This window comes from Theobroma cacao, chromosome 8 (assembly GCF_053813885.1).
Source record: "Theobroma cacao isolate CCN51 chromosome 8, ASM5381388v1, whole genome shotgun sequence".
In the NCBI taxonomy this organism is placed as follows: Eukaryota; Viridiplantae; Streptophyta; class Magnoliopsida; order Malvales; family Malvaceae; genus Theobroma; species Theobroma cacao.
In genome coordinates this window covers 3,190,980-3,208,470 of record NC_142646.1, presented here as the reverse complement: position 1 = coordinate 3,208,470, position 17,491 = coordinate 3,190,980, and the positions used below count along the sequence as shown (strand labels likewise).

The 17,491-nt window shown below is 34.8% G+C and overlaps 2 protein-coding genes across 4 annotated transcripts; one reads left to right on the top strand and one right to left on the bottom strand.

The window, feature by feature from the left end:
- The first annotated feature begins 1,243 nt into the window (after positions 1-1,243).
- LOC18591790 (RING finger protein) lies at positions 1,244-4,905 on the top strand. Of its 2 annotated transcripts, none has more exons than XM_007018130.3 (6): positions 1,244-1,897; positions 3,267-3,357; positions 3,542-3,699; positions 3,929-3,956; positions 4,156-4,264; positions 4,431-4,905. In XM_007018130.3, the coding sequence occupies exons 1-6, from the start codon at positions 1,619-1,621 to the stop codon at positions 4,510-4,512; spliced, it is 747 nt and encodes a 248-aa protein (XP_007018192.3). In that variant the 5' UTR covers positions 1,244-1,618; the 3' UTR covers positions 4,513-4,905. The 2 variants fall into 2 exon arrangements, with proteins under 2 accessions (XP_007018192.3, XP_007018191.3); XM_007018129.3 differs by having other exon boundaries at positions 1,246-1,897; positions 3,539-3,699.
- Positions 4,906-6,362: 1,457 nt separating this feature from the next.
- On the bottom strand, positions 6,363-16,548 carry LOC18591789 (pesticidal crystal cry8Ba protein). 2 transcript variants are annotated; one of them, XM_007018126.3, is made up of 23 exons: positions 16,283-16,548; positions 16,078-16,157; positions 15,366-15,986; positions 14,412-14,647; positions 14,215-14,289; positions 13,969-14,103; positions 13,292-13,410; positions 12,901-13,212; positions 12,446-12,533; positions 12,251-12,356; positions 12,045-12,158; positions 11,651-11,814; positions 11,412-11,532; positions 11,100-11,324; positions 10,822-11,012; positions 10,238-10,405; positions 10,055-10,160; positions 9,626-9,763; positions 9,194-9,355; positions 8,918-9,118; positions 8,285-8,479; positions 8,120-8,191; positions 6,363-6,883 (listed from the first exon to the last, which is right to left on the bottom strand). In XM_007018126.3, the coding sequence occupies exons 2-23, from the start codon at positions 16,123-16,125 to the stop codon at positions 6,731-6,733; spliced, it is 3,750 nt and encodes a 1,249-aa protein (XP_007018188.3). In that variant the 5' UTR covers positions 16,126-16,157; positions 16,283-16,548; the 3' UTR covers positions 6,363-6,730. The 2 variants fall into 2 exon arrangements, with proteins under 2 accessions (XP_007018188.3, XP_088665283.1); XM_088809157.1 differs by having other exon boundaries at positions 16,078-16,152.
- Positions 16,549-17,491: the final 943 nt, after the last annotated feature.

Here is a 17,491-nt window from a genome sequence, read left to right as displayed (position 1 = left end):
ACACTAAAAATTAAGACACTCCTAAGAAATCTGTTATCACTCCATCTAAAACCTAACTACACTGATTTTTTTAAATTTATTATCATGTAAAAACTTCATTAGTAATGACAAATAACTAAAAAATGATGTCATGTTATGATTCTTTTTCAATGTCTTCATTTCCCCGTCGTAGATCTATCAATATGATTATATTTTGTAGCATTATTTTTTTAATCATCAGTGTAGTTTTTTATGTAATTTATCATGAATTTACTATATTATTTATTTTTTATTGAAAATTTTTAAACGCCACTTTATTTATTTATTTTATTTATCAAATTATTACATTTCATGGAATATGTCATGTAAAAATTCAAATGTAAACTCTGCACTTTTGCACAAGAAGATTGAAATTATCAATATGTAGTATTAATTTATATAAAAAATCAATATAAGTTTTCCTTTCTTTAGTCTCTTTTCCATTTCTTTTGTCCAAAATTAAATAGGTGCAGCATTTATATTTTACATGACGTGAACATTGGAATTAATTCCAACTTATTTCTTCAAGAATTGTGTATAAATATATATCCAATTCAAGAGATGAGACAAAATATGTTAATAATATTTATAAATAATAGATATAATATTTAAAAAAGTTTAAATTATTGAAAATAATTTAAATAAATTATTATTCTTTTATTACATTTCAATTAAATTTTTATATTTTTATTTTGAGTCAGATGAATTTTTATGATCAACAATTGACTAACCACATGTTATTAACATAATGTGCTGATATATCATTATGAATAGTAATGCGATATACTTATATGATAAGATAACACAAAATGATAAATGATATTTTAATTAATATTAATTAATTTTGATTAGATATAATAAAAATAATTATTTATTTATTTTTAAAAAATAATTCAAGATTTTTTAAAACGTTATCTGTAAATAATATAAATATTAAAAAAATATTCAAAATTTTATATTTTGAGACTTTTTATTTTTTCTTTTTATAGCAAAATAGGAAGCTTTGGTAGAAGATATTTTACCCGTGGACTAATAAATTTGGTTGCTCGGGCCAGGTCCAATAAAAGTTCCAACTCCCGAAACGACAGCACAAGGAAGACGAGGAAAAATTCAGATTAGCTAAAAGTATATTATAATTTTCACCGATCCAAGATAAATACGGAGATTAGTCGGGGTTAACCCCGAATTTTATATAATTTAAAATTAAACAAAAAAATTGACCAGCTTCTCTCATTTCCCCGTGTGGCCGGTCGGGCACGCAACCCCAAATAAACCCAAGCCAAAACGGACCTCAAAGTCCAGCATGTAGAGCTGCTCAAAAGCTGACACGGCGGCTAAAAGCCCCTTCTCTTCTCTCTTTTCCAGGACAAAAACACATCATTATTTTTTTTAAAATGAAAAATTTCATGTTCTTCACCGGTAATTCCACAAGAATAAAATAATCCCGTTCCGGGAACAAAGCGAAGCAGATTTCCTTCCTTCGTTTCCGACTTGCTCACGAGACGAGGATTTCATAATTTTAGTTTAATCTGATTTGATCTTTTTAGGGTTTGAAATCGAGGGGTTTGTGTGGAATTTTTTCATTGTTTTAGGGGGCGATATGGAAGTAGCGGTTACGGGTTCGAGCAGCGAATCTTTGGCGATGGAAGTTGGGGAGATGAAGGGAAAAGTTGTGGAAGAGAAAGATCAGGTTCGCGTTAAGAGGAAGACTTTGCAAGCTGTGCTGGAGCAGTGCCAGAGAACTCTCGAATTGCTAAGTAACAATGAAGGTGGAATCGATGATGACGATGACGATGAAGATGATGACGATAAAGATGACATGGATCCTCAAGGGGAAGTCAGCGGCGTCGGTCTTCGAAGAGATCAAGAAGCCGACGAGGTTTGTTTAATTCTTTTTTGTTTATTGTTTGTTGTTGCTTTTCTTAGGGTTGGATTCTGTATTTGGATTTCTGTTTGATACATAGAAAAACGAATGAAAGGAAAGGAAATCTATGTGAGAATTTTAAATAATAACTTTTTAGCTCGTAAAAACGATTGTTTTCATTTTGCTAGATTTGTTCTGTTCTTTATGAAGAGTTGGTTTATTTAAACTTATACTATGTTTTGTTATGGAAAATTCTATGTTCAGAACAGAAATTTAAACTTTTTTTTTCATAGAGGTTCGCTAAGTTAAATAGCTCATTCGAGGATTATGGCTTTCTTATTTGATTGATGAGTAATTCGGATCTGAGTTGAACTTAGCTTGAATAAGACAATTGAACTTGTATTATAGCTGAATGGTAGTTCTCATTTTGGATAAACGTCTGATTTGTGTTGTATGCTTAGTTGCATATCTATGTCGAGTACTTTCTTTCACTGCTGCATTCTGAAAGGGCGTAGTTTTGCAAGACAGAATGTTACTGGTTGAGCTTGGTTCGTTATAATTATTGATGTGAGCTTGTAGTTTTTGCTATGATGATAGTTTCGGTCTTGAGTATGGCTCAGGTTGAGAAGCGTGTATGTTGTCATAAGATGGAGAAATGATATGATGAACTAAAAGCTAATGAAGGCTTGGATTGTGTTCTTTCACTATTGAATTGAAAAGGAAAATAAAAAAAACACCTTGTATGGAAGTAGGCTGGAGGGTGGAGGGCAGGAGTCAAGTGTAAATAAAACATGAAAAGATTAAAATACTCTTTGCCTTTTCAAATTCATTATACAATGCTTTTCTTTGCTTCAGCATCCATTTGCCTCTTAGCCTTTGTCTCATTGATGTTATATCAATTGCAATGCTCCTTTTGCATGTTTTTGTTTCTGTCTATATATGCATATATTTAGTTTGAAAAAAGAGATAAATGAGAATGAATCATAGAGAAGAAATTGAAACTTTTCCTGTATGACATTCATCGTGTGAAGTAGAACTTTGGTCCAGCAAAGATATAAGATTCGGAACTAATCTAAAAGGAATTCAAATTAGATAAATGAAGTGTAAAAACAGAGCCTAGTTTATGAAAAACTGGCACCTTCATATGGTGATTTCTTATTTCTTGATTTAGTATGCTGGTTGAATTTATGAATAGTTTTTTTTTTATTTAAGGTAAATGGCTTTATGACATAGATTATGCTTATAAAATTAGCAGCATGATAGAAAGGAGATTTTGAAAATTTGCAATAAGTTTGGCATTTGTTTTCCCAGCAATTATTTTTAAATAATTTGTATATCTGATGGGAGCCCCCCTTCCCCACCCTCCCATTTTTTTTTAATGCAGTTGTGCGGTCTTCTCAAATCTAGAGTTCAATGCTCTGACTTCCTTGAAAAGCTAGAGTGTGCTCAGGTGCCAGTTCCAGAAAACATTGCTGGTATGCATCCAAAGATGGTCCTCTCTAGACTGTTAGCATATAAGATTTTTAACTCTTTGCCAACACATCGAGCAGGCATTTTTGTTCAAGTAATGAAGTTCATTCTTTTAGGGAACTTTCTTATTGGTTTTAAAATGATCTTTGTTCCCTGGATGCTAATGAAATTCTTCTTTGGAACCAGAAGAAGGTAGTTCTTGGGACATGATCAATGAAAATGATCTTTGGGAAGGCGAAGATGTTGATTCGGATCAAGAAGATTATGTTCTTGTTAGACAGGAAGATATAGTAGAAGGCATTGCATGTTTTATGGCTGCATATTTGCTGTCCCTTAAACAGACTAAGGTCTGTGATATTCTTGATCTTTGTTGGTGTTATTATCATTTTGGAATTTAATGTTTCTCTTTGTAGTCATTCACACATTATACACTTAAGCCAGAGAATTTGGTTGTTTTATGTCAAAGTTTTTCTGTGGTCTTACTTTTTGGCAGACTGAATAAAAGTGTCTATGCATGTTCATCATGGATTATACAGCACTGGATGCTAAAGAGTTTTATTATGTTTTCTTTTTTAGGATTTGACCCCCAATCAACTTCAGGAAGGTGAGTTTGTTTGTCTTCATTATCGAGTTTTGGTATCCAATTATATTCCTCCCTAAATGTTAATGAAAATTTTAAGATACCATTTCACTGAATAACTTTTATTTTCCATCTCAAATATCTTTTATTCCATAATTAATACAATATTTCTGGCCATTAATTTGGCATAGGAATTCTGACAGTCTTTTGAATTCTCTTGTAGCGCTGAGCAAGACCTTCTCTGTAAAAAAGAAGAAGGGAAAACTTCGAAAAGCATGGGATGGAAGTAAAGTCATATATAATGTGGCGTCCTGGGGGGCAACTGCAATTGGGTAGGTTATAATTCTAATCTTGACAAACCAATTTTTCTCAATTCCTGCATTTGCTCGAAGTTTGCTCCGTTGTCTTTGATATCCGGCACCTTCCTATTTTGTCATTCTGATTTCACTCTAATGTCTTTTGGCTGATACGAAACATTTATTCGTCTGTACTCAACAGGATATACCAAAACCCTTTACTTCTCAGAGCTGCCTCTAAAGCCTTCTGGACTTCTTGTCATGTTATATCAAAGCTTCTCTGATTTGCTTGTGCTACTTGGAGAACAAAGTGTGATATTGGAATTCACTTGTCGTATTTATGCTTTCGTAGCTGTCAAATGCAGCTTGGTGTTTCGCAGGTTGTGTAACATGAAATACCATTCTTTTTCGTGCTACAGATCCATTGATCAATCTCTCTTAAATTTAACGGTGTAAATAGGTTTTCTGGAAACATTTCTGATTGCAATTCAAATTCATTGGCATTGTTCTCCTTGTGACGGCTCAGCCTTAAATCCCCTAACCCTTGCAGTTTGTGACCAGCATATAGGCAAATGCCTTGGGTACTAATGGATATCTGTATATGCTTTTGCGGTATGTTGTTTGTCTAGATGGACACTCTCGTTCTATTAATATTTAGTATTATTTTTGCTTTTCAATTTGTTATGACAGCCCTTTATAGTTGATTGCGACAATATGTACCAGTATCTAATTCCATGGGCAGTTTCCTATTTTCACCATTCTGAAATGAAATCTGTGTTGTAGGATCTGATTGATTAATTAGAGGAAATTTTTTTTGTATAAAATATTTTATAATAAAATTTAATACTTTTTGTTGTTTGGATAAACTGAAATTTTTTTTTGTTATTTGGATTATTTTATAAAAAATATTTTTCATCATGATGAAATTATTTAGATGGTAAAATAATAAATAGGAATTGATTATAAAATAATATTGTTATTTAATTTTTATTAATTTGGGATTAAAATTAAGAATAAAAATGAAAATGGATAAAATTAATAATGATGTTTCTTAAAGTATTGAACTACGTATTTGTAATGAAAATTTTAATTTTCAAAAAAATTTTCATCTTATCAGTTTTTTATCATAATTATAAAAATATAAATATTCTATCCAAAACGTATACTTATAAATATGTATTCATTAAATGATGATCATTGAAATATTTTTTATTATAATTATTAATAAAATATTAATCTATTATAAATGTGTATTCATCAAATAATGACTATTGAAATATTTTTTACTATAATTATTAGTAAGATTTATTTCATTTATCGATAAACAATTTAATTGTATTGAATGGTTTCATTAAAAAAAATTGTAACTGTAATTATGTTGTATAATTTAAATATTAATTTTTTAAATTAATTTTTTTAAAATTAAATATTTTTATTTTTATTTTTTAATATTTTAAATTAAAATATTACTATTTATTAAACTTATACTCATAATTTAATATAAAAGTATTTTTTGTTGTTTTCTAGAAATGTCTTACACCCTTAAAAAATGTAAGACATTTTTCGTGATTAACCTATTGACTAGTAAAATGTTTTATATGTAAAATTAATTTTTTATCTTCCAAACAAGTATAAATCTTAAAAAAAAACTTTCGAAAAACATTTTACTACAAAACAAACGGATTCGTTATTTATATTTTGTTTAACACATAGGCATTAAGGAATTCTGTTTATATTGTTGCCTAACTTAGTGGAAGAAGGGAGTTTTTCCCTTGAGGGTAAGCTGTTGGATGTTTTTTTAAAACCGAGGATCCTTTTCTTCCACGGATTCTTTTACGATTCTCAAATTGCAGGGTTTCCCTTGTTTTGCTCAACCGTCAAAAGAATCTTTTGTTCATTAGACCAAGCATGTAAATCAACACGTCGACTGCTCAATAATAATAATAATAATAAAAATACACTAGGGAATGTTTTTCCGTCTGTTTTTAAAATTCTGGAAAGCTTATCAATTATCCTTTTTCCTTGTGTTTCTTTTATTTTGGGAGGGGTGGCGGGGGCGTGGGGTGGGGTGGGGTAGGTATAGACAAGGAAACTCCATGTAATGTTGAGCAAGAGAGAAAGGCAGCGGGACAGGTAAAGAAAAGAAATAGAAACATACATGGGTGTATATATAGAGAGCAAAAATATGAGGGCAAAGAATTTCAATTTTCTCAGTATTCTTTATACTTATAAATATCTGTATTTATGAGAGCAGACCTATAAATTTAGAGCAGTCCAGTCACTTGCTCCCTTTCAAAACTGTAAGACCTAGCTAGTAGGTAGTTTCCCGGAAGTGTGTCCTACATATACAGATGACCAAATTCAGTCATCTCCTTTTCCAGAAGGCCACTGAGATCATCTCATCTCATGGCAACTTTTTCTTCCAAGGTCTTCTTCAACCTCCTCCAAGGCTTTAGTTGTGATGTGCTTCCAGCTCAATCATATCTACCCATATAACTGTGCCTAGTAGTAGAATGAGTTGTCCTTGTGATTATGAGCATCCTTACAAAGCATCGATTGCACCTCCATGATAGACCTTGGTGGCTCAAGGTCTTTTTCTGGGAGTGCATTGCCAACGAGCTGCTGCATCTGTGATGCAAAAGTGTCATCCAGAATCTGCAAAATTAACAAGAGGGTACATGTCAAAAATAGTAAACGATGTCACTTTTAATGAAGTACAACATTGAAGAAGCCTTGAGAATGAGACAGGTCAGACCAAGAAATGAAATCACCAAAGCCAAACCTACCAAAATTTTCACATCTCCAAGAATCTAAGTCAACTAGTTAAGATTTGAATACCTTACAGGTTCCCAAAATGACATGTACAAATGAAAAGCTTGCATTGGCATTCTCAAGAGAATGATTCCTCAACTTAGCCTTTAGGATTTCCATTCAGATATTCAAAGATTTCGACCCATCCATATTTTCTTAATAATTTGATTGGGTATACTACATGTTTGGCACTAAAATACTCTTAGCATCACCAATTCAATTCAATGTTTTAAAGCTCATGCTAAGGTTTATGTGAGATATGGAGTTTCCGGCTGAGCTACCATCAATAATGGCATATACAAATTCCTAAATTCTGTTAGATAAATAAAACAATGGCAATAACTATGCTCCTATAGGGGTTTTTTGCTTTATATTTAAGCTCATGTATATCAGGCAATGAACCACCGCACTCTCGTATCTAATCTGCTTCACTTCCCCAGCTGAAACAAAAGCCTTCCCCCCTCTCTGTCTGGTCTTTTTCAGATTTATTGTTAATTAGAAAAAATGTAGTTGCATGACATGTGAAAGTATCTCTGCATGAAACCTAAATAACACTGAAAAATACCATTCTGGTCCAACCACTCCTAAGAACTATACATTCCCAGGATCTTAAGAACTATAATAGGTTCCCCAGAGTCTTTATAGAGAGATTGGAATGGGTACAAGAGATGTCGACTAAACTCTGAATTGATCACTCCCTACCTAAAGAACTCTCATGTACTAATTGATAGCAGTGCCCTCAAACAACTATTCAAAAGCCGAACTTTTTCTTGTTGATAATGATAAAGGATCTGAAAACTTTAGATGCATTAGTAACAAGTAAGAGCAAAAACTCGCAACAAGTTTTGCCTTTCAACTTTCACATATCCTGAATCTCTAGGTAAATATGCTATCAAACATCCAGATTACTGAAAACTCCAAGTCACATGCTTTTTTTCAGGGCCAACTTCATATTGACAAGTGCATCAATGCAAGAACCAGATCATCAAGTATCAATTGGCAAATGCAAAGCTCAGTAAGTGTTGTATTTGTGACCTAAATATCAACAAGGAATCATAAGATTGTTATGATTTTACTTACAGATACAGCAATTCTGGAACCTTTATACCACGATCTATTTTCTTTCCTGTTTTCCAAGAAGCTGAGAACATCCTGCAATGAGGGAAAAAAATCATGTAAGATGTGCATAATTAACTTGGATTGCAAAATTCAAGCCATTTACAGCATCATTCACCTATAACTTACCTGTCCCATCCGATCCCAGTACCATCGGCAAATTGCAATGAAAACGTGAGTCTCAAAAACAGTATGAAGGTGATTTATTGTATTTGTCAGCTGTTCTTTTAATGGCTGCATTCTGCCTCGTATATCAGACTCTCCCACTGTTTCTTTAGAATCTTGGAGAATCTTCTTCAATTTTGTTGAGTTCTGTAATTTGGTCTGTAGAACAATGATAGACCTGAGTGTTCAGGAACACTGATTGCTACTTTGCAAAATAAATGCAGCCGTTGATGGCACTGATGCATCAAGCAGCAGAATAAACAAGCTAAACCAGATAGACAGCACACAAATGAATATCTATCAAAGTTAATTCCAGTTATAGTCTAAGATTTTTTGTGTTCAAGCACCTTTGTACAGCACTTCTTTCAGATATACTCTACATTATTTCATATTTATTATCCAATAAAAGATTTCTTTTCTTTTTTATTTTAATTTTCTATATTGCAGATTGAGAGAAGAAAACTAAAACTAGAAATCACTCACAATATATCCCAGTTAGTGATAGCAATCAAATTATAACCTATATTTTACTTTCCTCTGTAAATATCATACAAGACAATTAAAAGGCCACTATGTCCTTTTGAAAATGAGACTCACATTCTCAGCAAGTTTTTCAACAACAGCCTGCAGGTACCCTCTGAACTTGGTTCTCAACATCACTGTGACCTCACTAAGACGCTCCCCTGGGGCGGTGTTTCCACCATCAGGGATGCAAGAACCCCATGACTTGAACTGGGTCTCTATCTTGGGACGTAGAATATCAAGCATCCTCTTCATAGAATTCAACAGAATGCCCAGCTGAAAGCAACAATCATATTCTTAAGCCAAAAGAGTAAGCAAATCCAAAGGTTAACTAGAAAATCAATGGCTCACCTCATCAGGAACAGTGTAGGAGCATACAGATCGTTTAGCAAGTTTCTGCATGTACTTCAGGCCAAATTTCTTAGGTGCCAAATTTTCCTTCAAAGGAGATACTACATCTGCATACTGCTTATCCAGAGCTTCCACTATTGCCTTCTCAACATCAGCAATAGCCTAGTGTAGAACATAACCCAAATAAGTTTATTACTTATTTTTTCAAAAAAAAAAATGCTTGTTAAACAACCCATGATGAAGATAATTGATTGAAAGATCACTGCTGCAGAAGACAATTAGCTAGAAGCTAGACATCTCTCCACATTTCCTTTTTTCTAAAACAAGTTAAATTCTGGAAGACCAGCATGGTAACATTTGTTGCATGTAAATGCAAAATGAGGTGGAGTATAAGACCAAAACCAGAAAATGAATTTGGAGGAGATAACATACATTTTCCAGCACAAAAATATATTCAGGCCATCGGCAGATGATGACTTCGTAGTCACTCAAGGTCTCCCTCAGTCGGTCATACATTTCATCAACAAACGGAGTAGTAGAATGTTGTGTTCTAACCCCTGACCATTTTACCTGCAAGTATATAAGTTTCAGACAACTTTACATGAAAAATTTCCTGTGAAGACCAGTTGGATGAAATCTGGGAGATGCCATGTGGATTTCAGTTTAAATCATTTAAAAATAAAATAAAGAGAAGTCATCACATGCTTAGACATATGGTGACAAAGATACACTCTTCCTGATTCAAATCAATAAGGCCCCACTATATTCATAAAGTTACAAGCAAGAAATTTGGGTTAAACAGTAAGAATCTGCCATCTCAAATTAACAACCTGTAATAATATTGTTTCTTAAAGAATGTACCTTATCTAATTTACATGACTCGAGTAGAGATTGCCGCTTATCTTGAATCCATATCATGATGTACAAGTTGAACAATTCCTTTGCATCAACTCCACCTTTCACATGACTGGAATGGAATATAAATGATTTGAAACAGTTGAAAAGAAAACTTAATACAAAAATGGTTGTTACAAAAAGTATTACCTTATGTTCCAGCTGGCAAGATCCCGTTGGAAATCTGCTGTGGCAATAACAAGTTCTGCCACAGGTGGTGAAGGGCAAGATGGTGGGCATGCAAGAAGGAATGCATGTAATCTACCACAAAGCTCTGTGCTGTATATAGATGCTGACAGATTTGGAAGGTCTATAAAACTGCAAAAGAGGGAAGACACTTTAATATTGCATAAGGACGTCAGATAGCCATACCCCACAGGAAGCAACAGTACAGATGTGTAGCTGTTTAACATGATGGCATGACCGGGTATGATGTGCCCAAAATTGAATGAGTTATATCAACAATTCATGCTCAAAATGGTAAACAAAAGCATATTGTTTAAGCATATAAAAAATTAACACTCTTGCGACCATACTGTCATATGCAGCTCAGTTCAAAGATTTGTGGAGTATCCCAACAATAGTTAGTAATCTATGCCGTTAATATGCTTCGCTCAAAATCAAATATGGATCTCAACTAGAGCTAATATTTTGGCCACTCCATCACATGAAAGAAATTTACTTTCTGGAGCTAGTTTAAAACAAATCAAACAACACCCTAAAGAAAAACATACCTGGGAAGTATATGTTGGTTGTGAATCTCAATATCAGTGAATATCTCATTTTTAATGCTCATGCAAAGGCATGTCATCTTCTGGTAGGCGGTAGACATAGCAACAGGGTCCATAAAATTGGGTTCATTGTTGGTGGTAACAAATTCATCAGTCTCAGCCAAGTGCCTTCTTGATCTCTTCCTTGCAGCAGCCTGTGTAGATACTACTATTTAGAAAGTGGAGGCAAGGCATGTAGAAACAAAGTAGGTAACTGCATTAAAGAAATTAATTTCCTAAACCTGGAAATAGTGGCACAGATTTGTCTGGGCTTCTGGAGATAATATGTCATGTAGAAGAGTATACAGTTTGACAGCAGGTTCAAGTGCAGGTGCTGCAAGCCCTGTTGCAGGCTTGAACACATCCATAATGCCCGAGAATGCTGATTCATCAAGTGATTTGTAGTTCTCAAAAACTAGAGAAAGAATTTGCTCAATCTGATCTTTGGTTTCTCCCAAAATTCGATTCTGGTGAAGCCGCCAACATTAAGTTGTGTTATAAAAGGAAGGAGCAACATAATATACATTATGAACAAAAGGTAAAAAGCATGGTACCTCTTGATGACTCAATGTGCTCTTACTGTGGCCCTTCATAACAACAGGCATTAACAATTCATGCACCAATGTGAGGCAGTCAGCAGTAGGTGTAGCCACATCCATTACATAGGAAAGATACCTGTCAAAAATGTATATTAAAGCAACCAAAAGACATTGACCAAAGTAGTATCCGTTCTGAAATATGCATATGCAATTCAACACTCAACAGAAAAGGCAAATAAAATAAATCCAATTACCGTAGCTTGGTGTAGACATCAGAAACTCCATAATATGAGGCAAACTCAGTTAATAGCCATTTCCATGAACCGTACAACTGTAAATTCCTTTGTTGGAAATGCTGAACCTTCATTGCAACTTCTAAGACAAGGTCATATGCAACTGTTTCTGCAACAGAACCACACTAGGAGAAGAAAGAAGAATCAAATAAATATCATTAAACTATTTTAGAATAATCCAATTTTTTATCATATACAACAATCAAACTTCATGCAATAATACTAAGTTGAAACACAAAATAAATGGACTGAACTCTCTTTCTTTAAAAATATGAACTACAACTTACTATAGTAATTAATTAAGAAAAAAAACTACAGACATAAAAAATTTTTAAGCTAATCAAGACTTGTTCACCTTGAGCTGACTATTATCATCTGAACTCGTTGAGTAGTTTATATAGAGCTGCAGCTTGCCCACAGGTTCATGTTCTGGCTCACGATAAATGGACCACCAGCGCAGCTTGTCAGTCTGCATCCAACTTTCATATGAGCATTCCATTCCAGCAAATCAACTAAAATTGCAAATCAAGTAGAATAAATATCAATATTTTGAAGCGATACCGAGTCTTCAGCAATACTAGCCACTTGTGCAAGGACACGGCCAAAATGCTTCCCCTTGGAGTCCTGAACTTCAACAATAAGATCATCTCCCAAACTATCCGGGAAGCTGCAAGAGTTGTTAGTACCTATCTTGTTAGTAACCATCTTAAAGAAATTTAGAGATGAAAGCAGGAGAATTAGGGAACAGTTACATACAAGACATGTGTTTCACCAGATCCAGGTTGCATCCTTACGCCATCTTCTTCAGTATAACTCTTCAGTCTTAGCGTGCAACAGTATGTTTCTAATGACATATGCAGACAGAAGGGAAGGAATAAAGAAAATAAAAGAAAAAACAATAAGTCGACTGATTTATAGATAAAAAAAGAAAAAATAAATGAAAGGAACAACTAAGAAATCGGGGATGCCCTTAAAGCAGTCCTTAATTCGCATGCAAAACCATATCTTTCATAAAGCATTATGCACGGCTGAATGTAAGCAATAGGGTGTTCCATGATTGGGTATATGATGTGGGCATCTATTGTTTTTAGCATAGCCAGGAAGAGTCCATCTAAGTCTAAGCCGACAGCTAAGATGAATAAATCCAGTTAAACAGGATCCTTCTTTGTGTAAACCTCTAACAAGATAGCAAGGGGTTTGGAAAGACATACCTTGCACAATTTCATATGATGATGAACTATTGCGTAAACTTGTCGCACCAATTTTCAGCAGTCCAGATACTTGTTTTATATATTGAGTTCCAGCATGCACATATGCCAAACTTTGGCGTGAGAAAGAACCATTTGCAGGCAAACGAGGTGCAACACGAATCTTTCTAAGAGCTTGCCACCTTGAAGAGATTGTTGATTGAAAATTGGACAAGCGATACCGTATAGCCTCCAGCTTAATCACCGGTGCCCTAAGACTAAGCGATGACATACTACAGCCAGCTGGTGGATCCAATGTTGTTTTAACTTTGCGCACTGCCAGCAAAGAAAACTTTAAAATAGCCACGACAAAGCAACTCAAAAATGAAATGTCAAATCTGGATAGAAAACTTACCTTGCACCTTCATCTTGCCAATAATTTTCTGGGGCTTTGGGGCAGCTGCCTCACTGGTAAGCTCTGAAGAGCGCTTTGCCATTAGTTCCTCTTCTGATTGCAACAAGACTTGTTGCAAACTATGGTCCACAAGCAAATTTTGATTTCAGTAAGACCAAAAGTTAGTGGGAAATAAAAACAATAAATAAATAAATAACAGAACATAAAGCATATTGATTTACAAATCATAAACAATTCCAAAAACCTCCATGATTTTTTAAGGAACCAAATGAAAGATTAAGATTCTTTAAATCATTTCCTTCTGAGAATATGGATGGCATTTTCATCAATTTAAGAGGCTGCCGGTAAATGTAGTCATCTAGATCTTTTATTTTATTGGACCTCCTAGGCATTTGAAAACTTTTATTGGACTAATGGATTTAACACAATGGTCATCCAAATAATTGCTGTTATAAGACCTAAGCATAGCATAAGCATGCATCGATTTTCACACTAAAAGCAAAAGGGTCACACACAACACACATACAGGAACTTCAAAAACAATAAACAAGAAATGAGATGAGAAAATGAAGAGGCAACTTTAGAACAAGACAAACAATTTATTTAAAATATACTGTGAGAGAATGTATCAGTCAAGGTTACCTTTCTAGAAGAACAAAGCAAGAGATTAAACTCACCCAAATGTATCTCGTAACAGAGCACATTCATTTTCCAGAAACATTGGAGCTTCCATGCAACCCCTAGCCCAAGCATGAAGGCAAAGTCGAACACATGCATCATAGGCAATTACAGCATGCCAAGGTCCAAGAGCACTGATTTTGATATGATAAACAACTTAGAGTTAGTGAACAGAGTAAACTGCAGGAGCAAAGGTCTATTATCGTCAAGGGGAATATCTAGGAGTTCATATTGGTCAGAGATACCTTGCATGAAATGTTGGGACACGAGCTGGATGAACACCTGAAGATGCAGTGGCAGTTTCTGCACCGGCACCACTTCTGGGAACAAAGAGAATAAATAATATTAATGTTCACTAGGTTGTATATGCAGTACTCGGATATATTAATGTGCTTTCAGATTAAGTGTATTAAATAAGTATTACCAAAACAGTAGCACAGACCTTACAAACTCATCAGATTTCCGGTTGCTCATATTTTGCTCTGGCTTAACTCCAGAGATGGATTTGAATTTTTTTGGATCAAGTGAATCTGCTGCACGAGGGGTGCTATGTATTTCAGACGCTGCTATGTGCTCAGCATCTTGTTTAACTTCCTGCACTGAACCTGAGAATGGTGGTGCACTTGGAATATCATCATCAGAGAACTTTTCATGTTGTAGCTTTCTAGAGTTCAAATCCTGCGAAGAAACCATCATAGCGATAGCAGTATAAATAACTCATATTAACTATAAGAGAGCAGATAATCTAGTAAATCTAGAGAACACAGAGGAGAGATTAAAAGTCAAAACTGCCATATATATATATATTATTAGGTGTTTTCAATGTTCAAAATGATACCAAAACTGAGGACTAGATGTTCTGATCACTTCATTGTCTGAATGTACATATATTTTGAAACGAAGAAGTTCATAATCCCCCTTTACCTTATAAAACCACCCATAATTATGAAGGATTGCCCTAACGGCATTCATCAAAACAAAGGTTCTATAAGTACATGCTCCTTAAGACAACAAAAGTCACAAGACTAGCTAATGAAAAAGTATTAAATGCCTGAAGTCAGCATAGCTACTAAGAGTAGGCCTATATAATCCACCAAAGAATTAGCTTGAGTTCTCCTCTGTTGCACTAAACATTAGCAAACTCCCAAACCAGTGTAAAGTTAAGATACTTAAATCTCTATGTATTTTTCTACAATGTATATATTTCCATCAAGTTATTTTTGTAAACCTTGAGTAATGTAAAACTTAGCCTCCAATCATCTCCAGCAATAATGAATATGCTACAATATCTATCAGGTATCATAAAATGAGACAAATGTTTTCAAGATCCAATTGAAGAATCTATGCCCAGAAAAACAAAAAAAACAATTCAAACCCAATTTTTATATAAACAAACCTTTCCAGCTGCACTTTCCACATTAACCCGAGAAGGCACACTTGAGGCATATCCTTCTGAAACATAAGTCCTACTCCGAGGAATTCGACCATTGATACTCCCCACTTGTGTAGTCGAAAACTCAGAGCTACCTGCTGAATCGGAAGACTCATCCTCCTCAGTAAAACCATCCCTCCCAACAGGATATCTCCCATTCCCTCTCCCTAACCTGTCCCCCAAATTCCCTCCTATCCCTCCCATTAGCGTCTCCCTCGACGAGCTAACATCTGAATATGTGTAATCACTGGCAGTGGCGTATCGCGGCCGCCTTTGGACTGGATTTCCATATCTAAGAGCAGTTCCATTAGGAATTCTTTCATCTTGAGGAGAAGAATCAAGAGAATACCTCCCTCCATAAACAGTATCGTCCTCCGAGTCAGTGGTGACGTCATTTTCAGAAGCAGAGGCACTGTCGTCGCCACCGGTTAAACTAGTGGACGTCACCGGAATCGCCGTCACCGGCAAGTGGCCACTTCTGAATTTCGCTGGCGGTGGCAAGCCAATATTCCGGCCACCGTTACTGATGTTGGTAATTGGATCCATTCGAGGCCTTAAGCTAGAATTGGAATATGGAAGTTCCTTCTGGTGAAAATGAAAAACAACTAATGAGAATTTCTAATTAAAGAAAACATAAATTCAAAAAAAAAGGTAAATAAAAATTAAAAAAAAAAACCTCTCGAACCCATTTGAGGGCATTGTTGTCAAGTCCTTCAGTGAACATGATTTCTAAGGGTTCTTCGGTCAGTCTCTAACCTACGCCAACATTGTCAAAATCTCTTGTAAGAGTAAATCAGCAACTAAAAATAGTAATAAATTAATAAAAAAGATGAAGAAAACTGATGACAGGCAATGCGCGAAGTGAAACGACAGAGACTTACATAAGAAACGGTGTTCAGAGTTTCACAGCTGACAGAGCTTGAACTTAAAAAAGGAAAACAGCGATACAGAAAGAGAAAGTCCAGTGAAGAGATCAGCTTAGAATTTAGTATTTCCTAACGGTTATCCTGATTTAAGAAACCTTAAAAAAAAAATGCTTTGCTTCACTCAATAGCTTTCTTCAGCTCTGAATCAGAACTCACAGCTTCTCTGCAAAAAACTTTCACTGAGTTTCTATTCTTTCCAGATTTTCTTACGTCGGTTCACTTTCACGTTGAGATTTCCTTTAAAACGACATCGTTTAGCATTTAAATGGAAATCTTCTGAATCTAAAAAATTGTAAAAGGTGCGAATAAAAAGCGCACGTAGCGAGGTGGGGGGTGAGAAAAAAAAGTAACGGGTGAGTTGACGTGGCAAAGAGGAACTCCGTTATTTTATGGACTTTTAATTAAAATTACTGTCAACAGTCGAACGTTGTAAGTGGGGACGCTTTTTTTTTTTGGGTACTCTAAAATTTTCCCGCTATATGTAGTTCACATGGTTAGGTGGGTCCCAACGAACCACACACGCTTTTTCTCTTTACTCTATTTCATGTTCCGTATGGGGCTTAACCTCGCCGGCTATTTTGTTTGTTTGTTTGTTTGCTTTAGCGCCTTCATTTTTTCCAATTAAAAAATTTGGATGCAACAAAAGGGCACAAGACAGAAGTCACATGATGATCAACTCTGGCCGTGGAGTATAGTCATAGGTATGGGGGATCAACGGCAGGTATTTGTTTTTTGACATTTTGTGATTTTTAATTTGAATTTTTTCCATTGCCTATGTGCTATTATCCTATGGCCCCATTATTCCATGTTGACGGGCATAAGAGAAGAACTGAGTACATGCTTTAATTTGAAAATTTTTGAACATGGCCGTTGCATGAGATAAGCTTGTGTTTTTATTTTATCAACCCTTTGGGAAATATTATTTTTGTGATCTTGGTTTGAAATAAGGGGCCCAGGCATGCGAGAATGATTGGTCGATGACATATGATAATAGAGTAGTCAATGCAATTAATTGCGTTATAAATGGGAAGAAGCGATGTTTAAGAATGTAAGATGGTAGGGGTTAGTTTTTGGGGGAGGTGGGAACCGTCTCTCTTGATATGGGACCTAACCTAAGGTACTCACCTACCAGTTGTCTTCAAGAGAAGGGATAATTGACGTCCT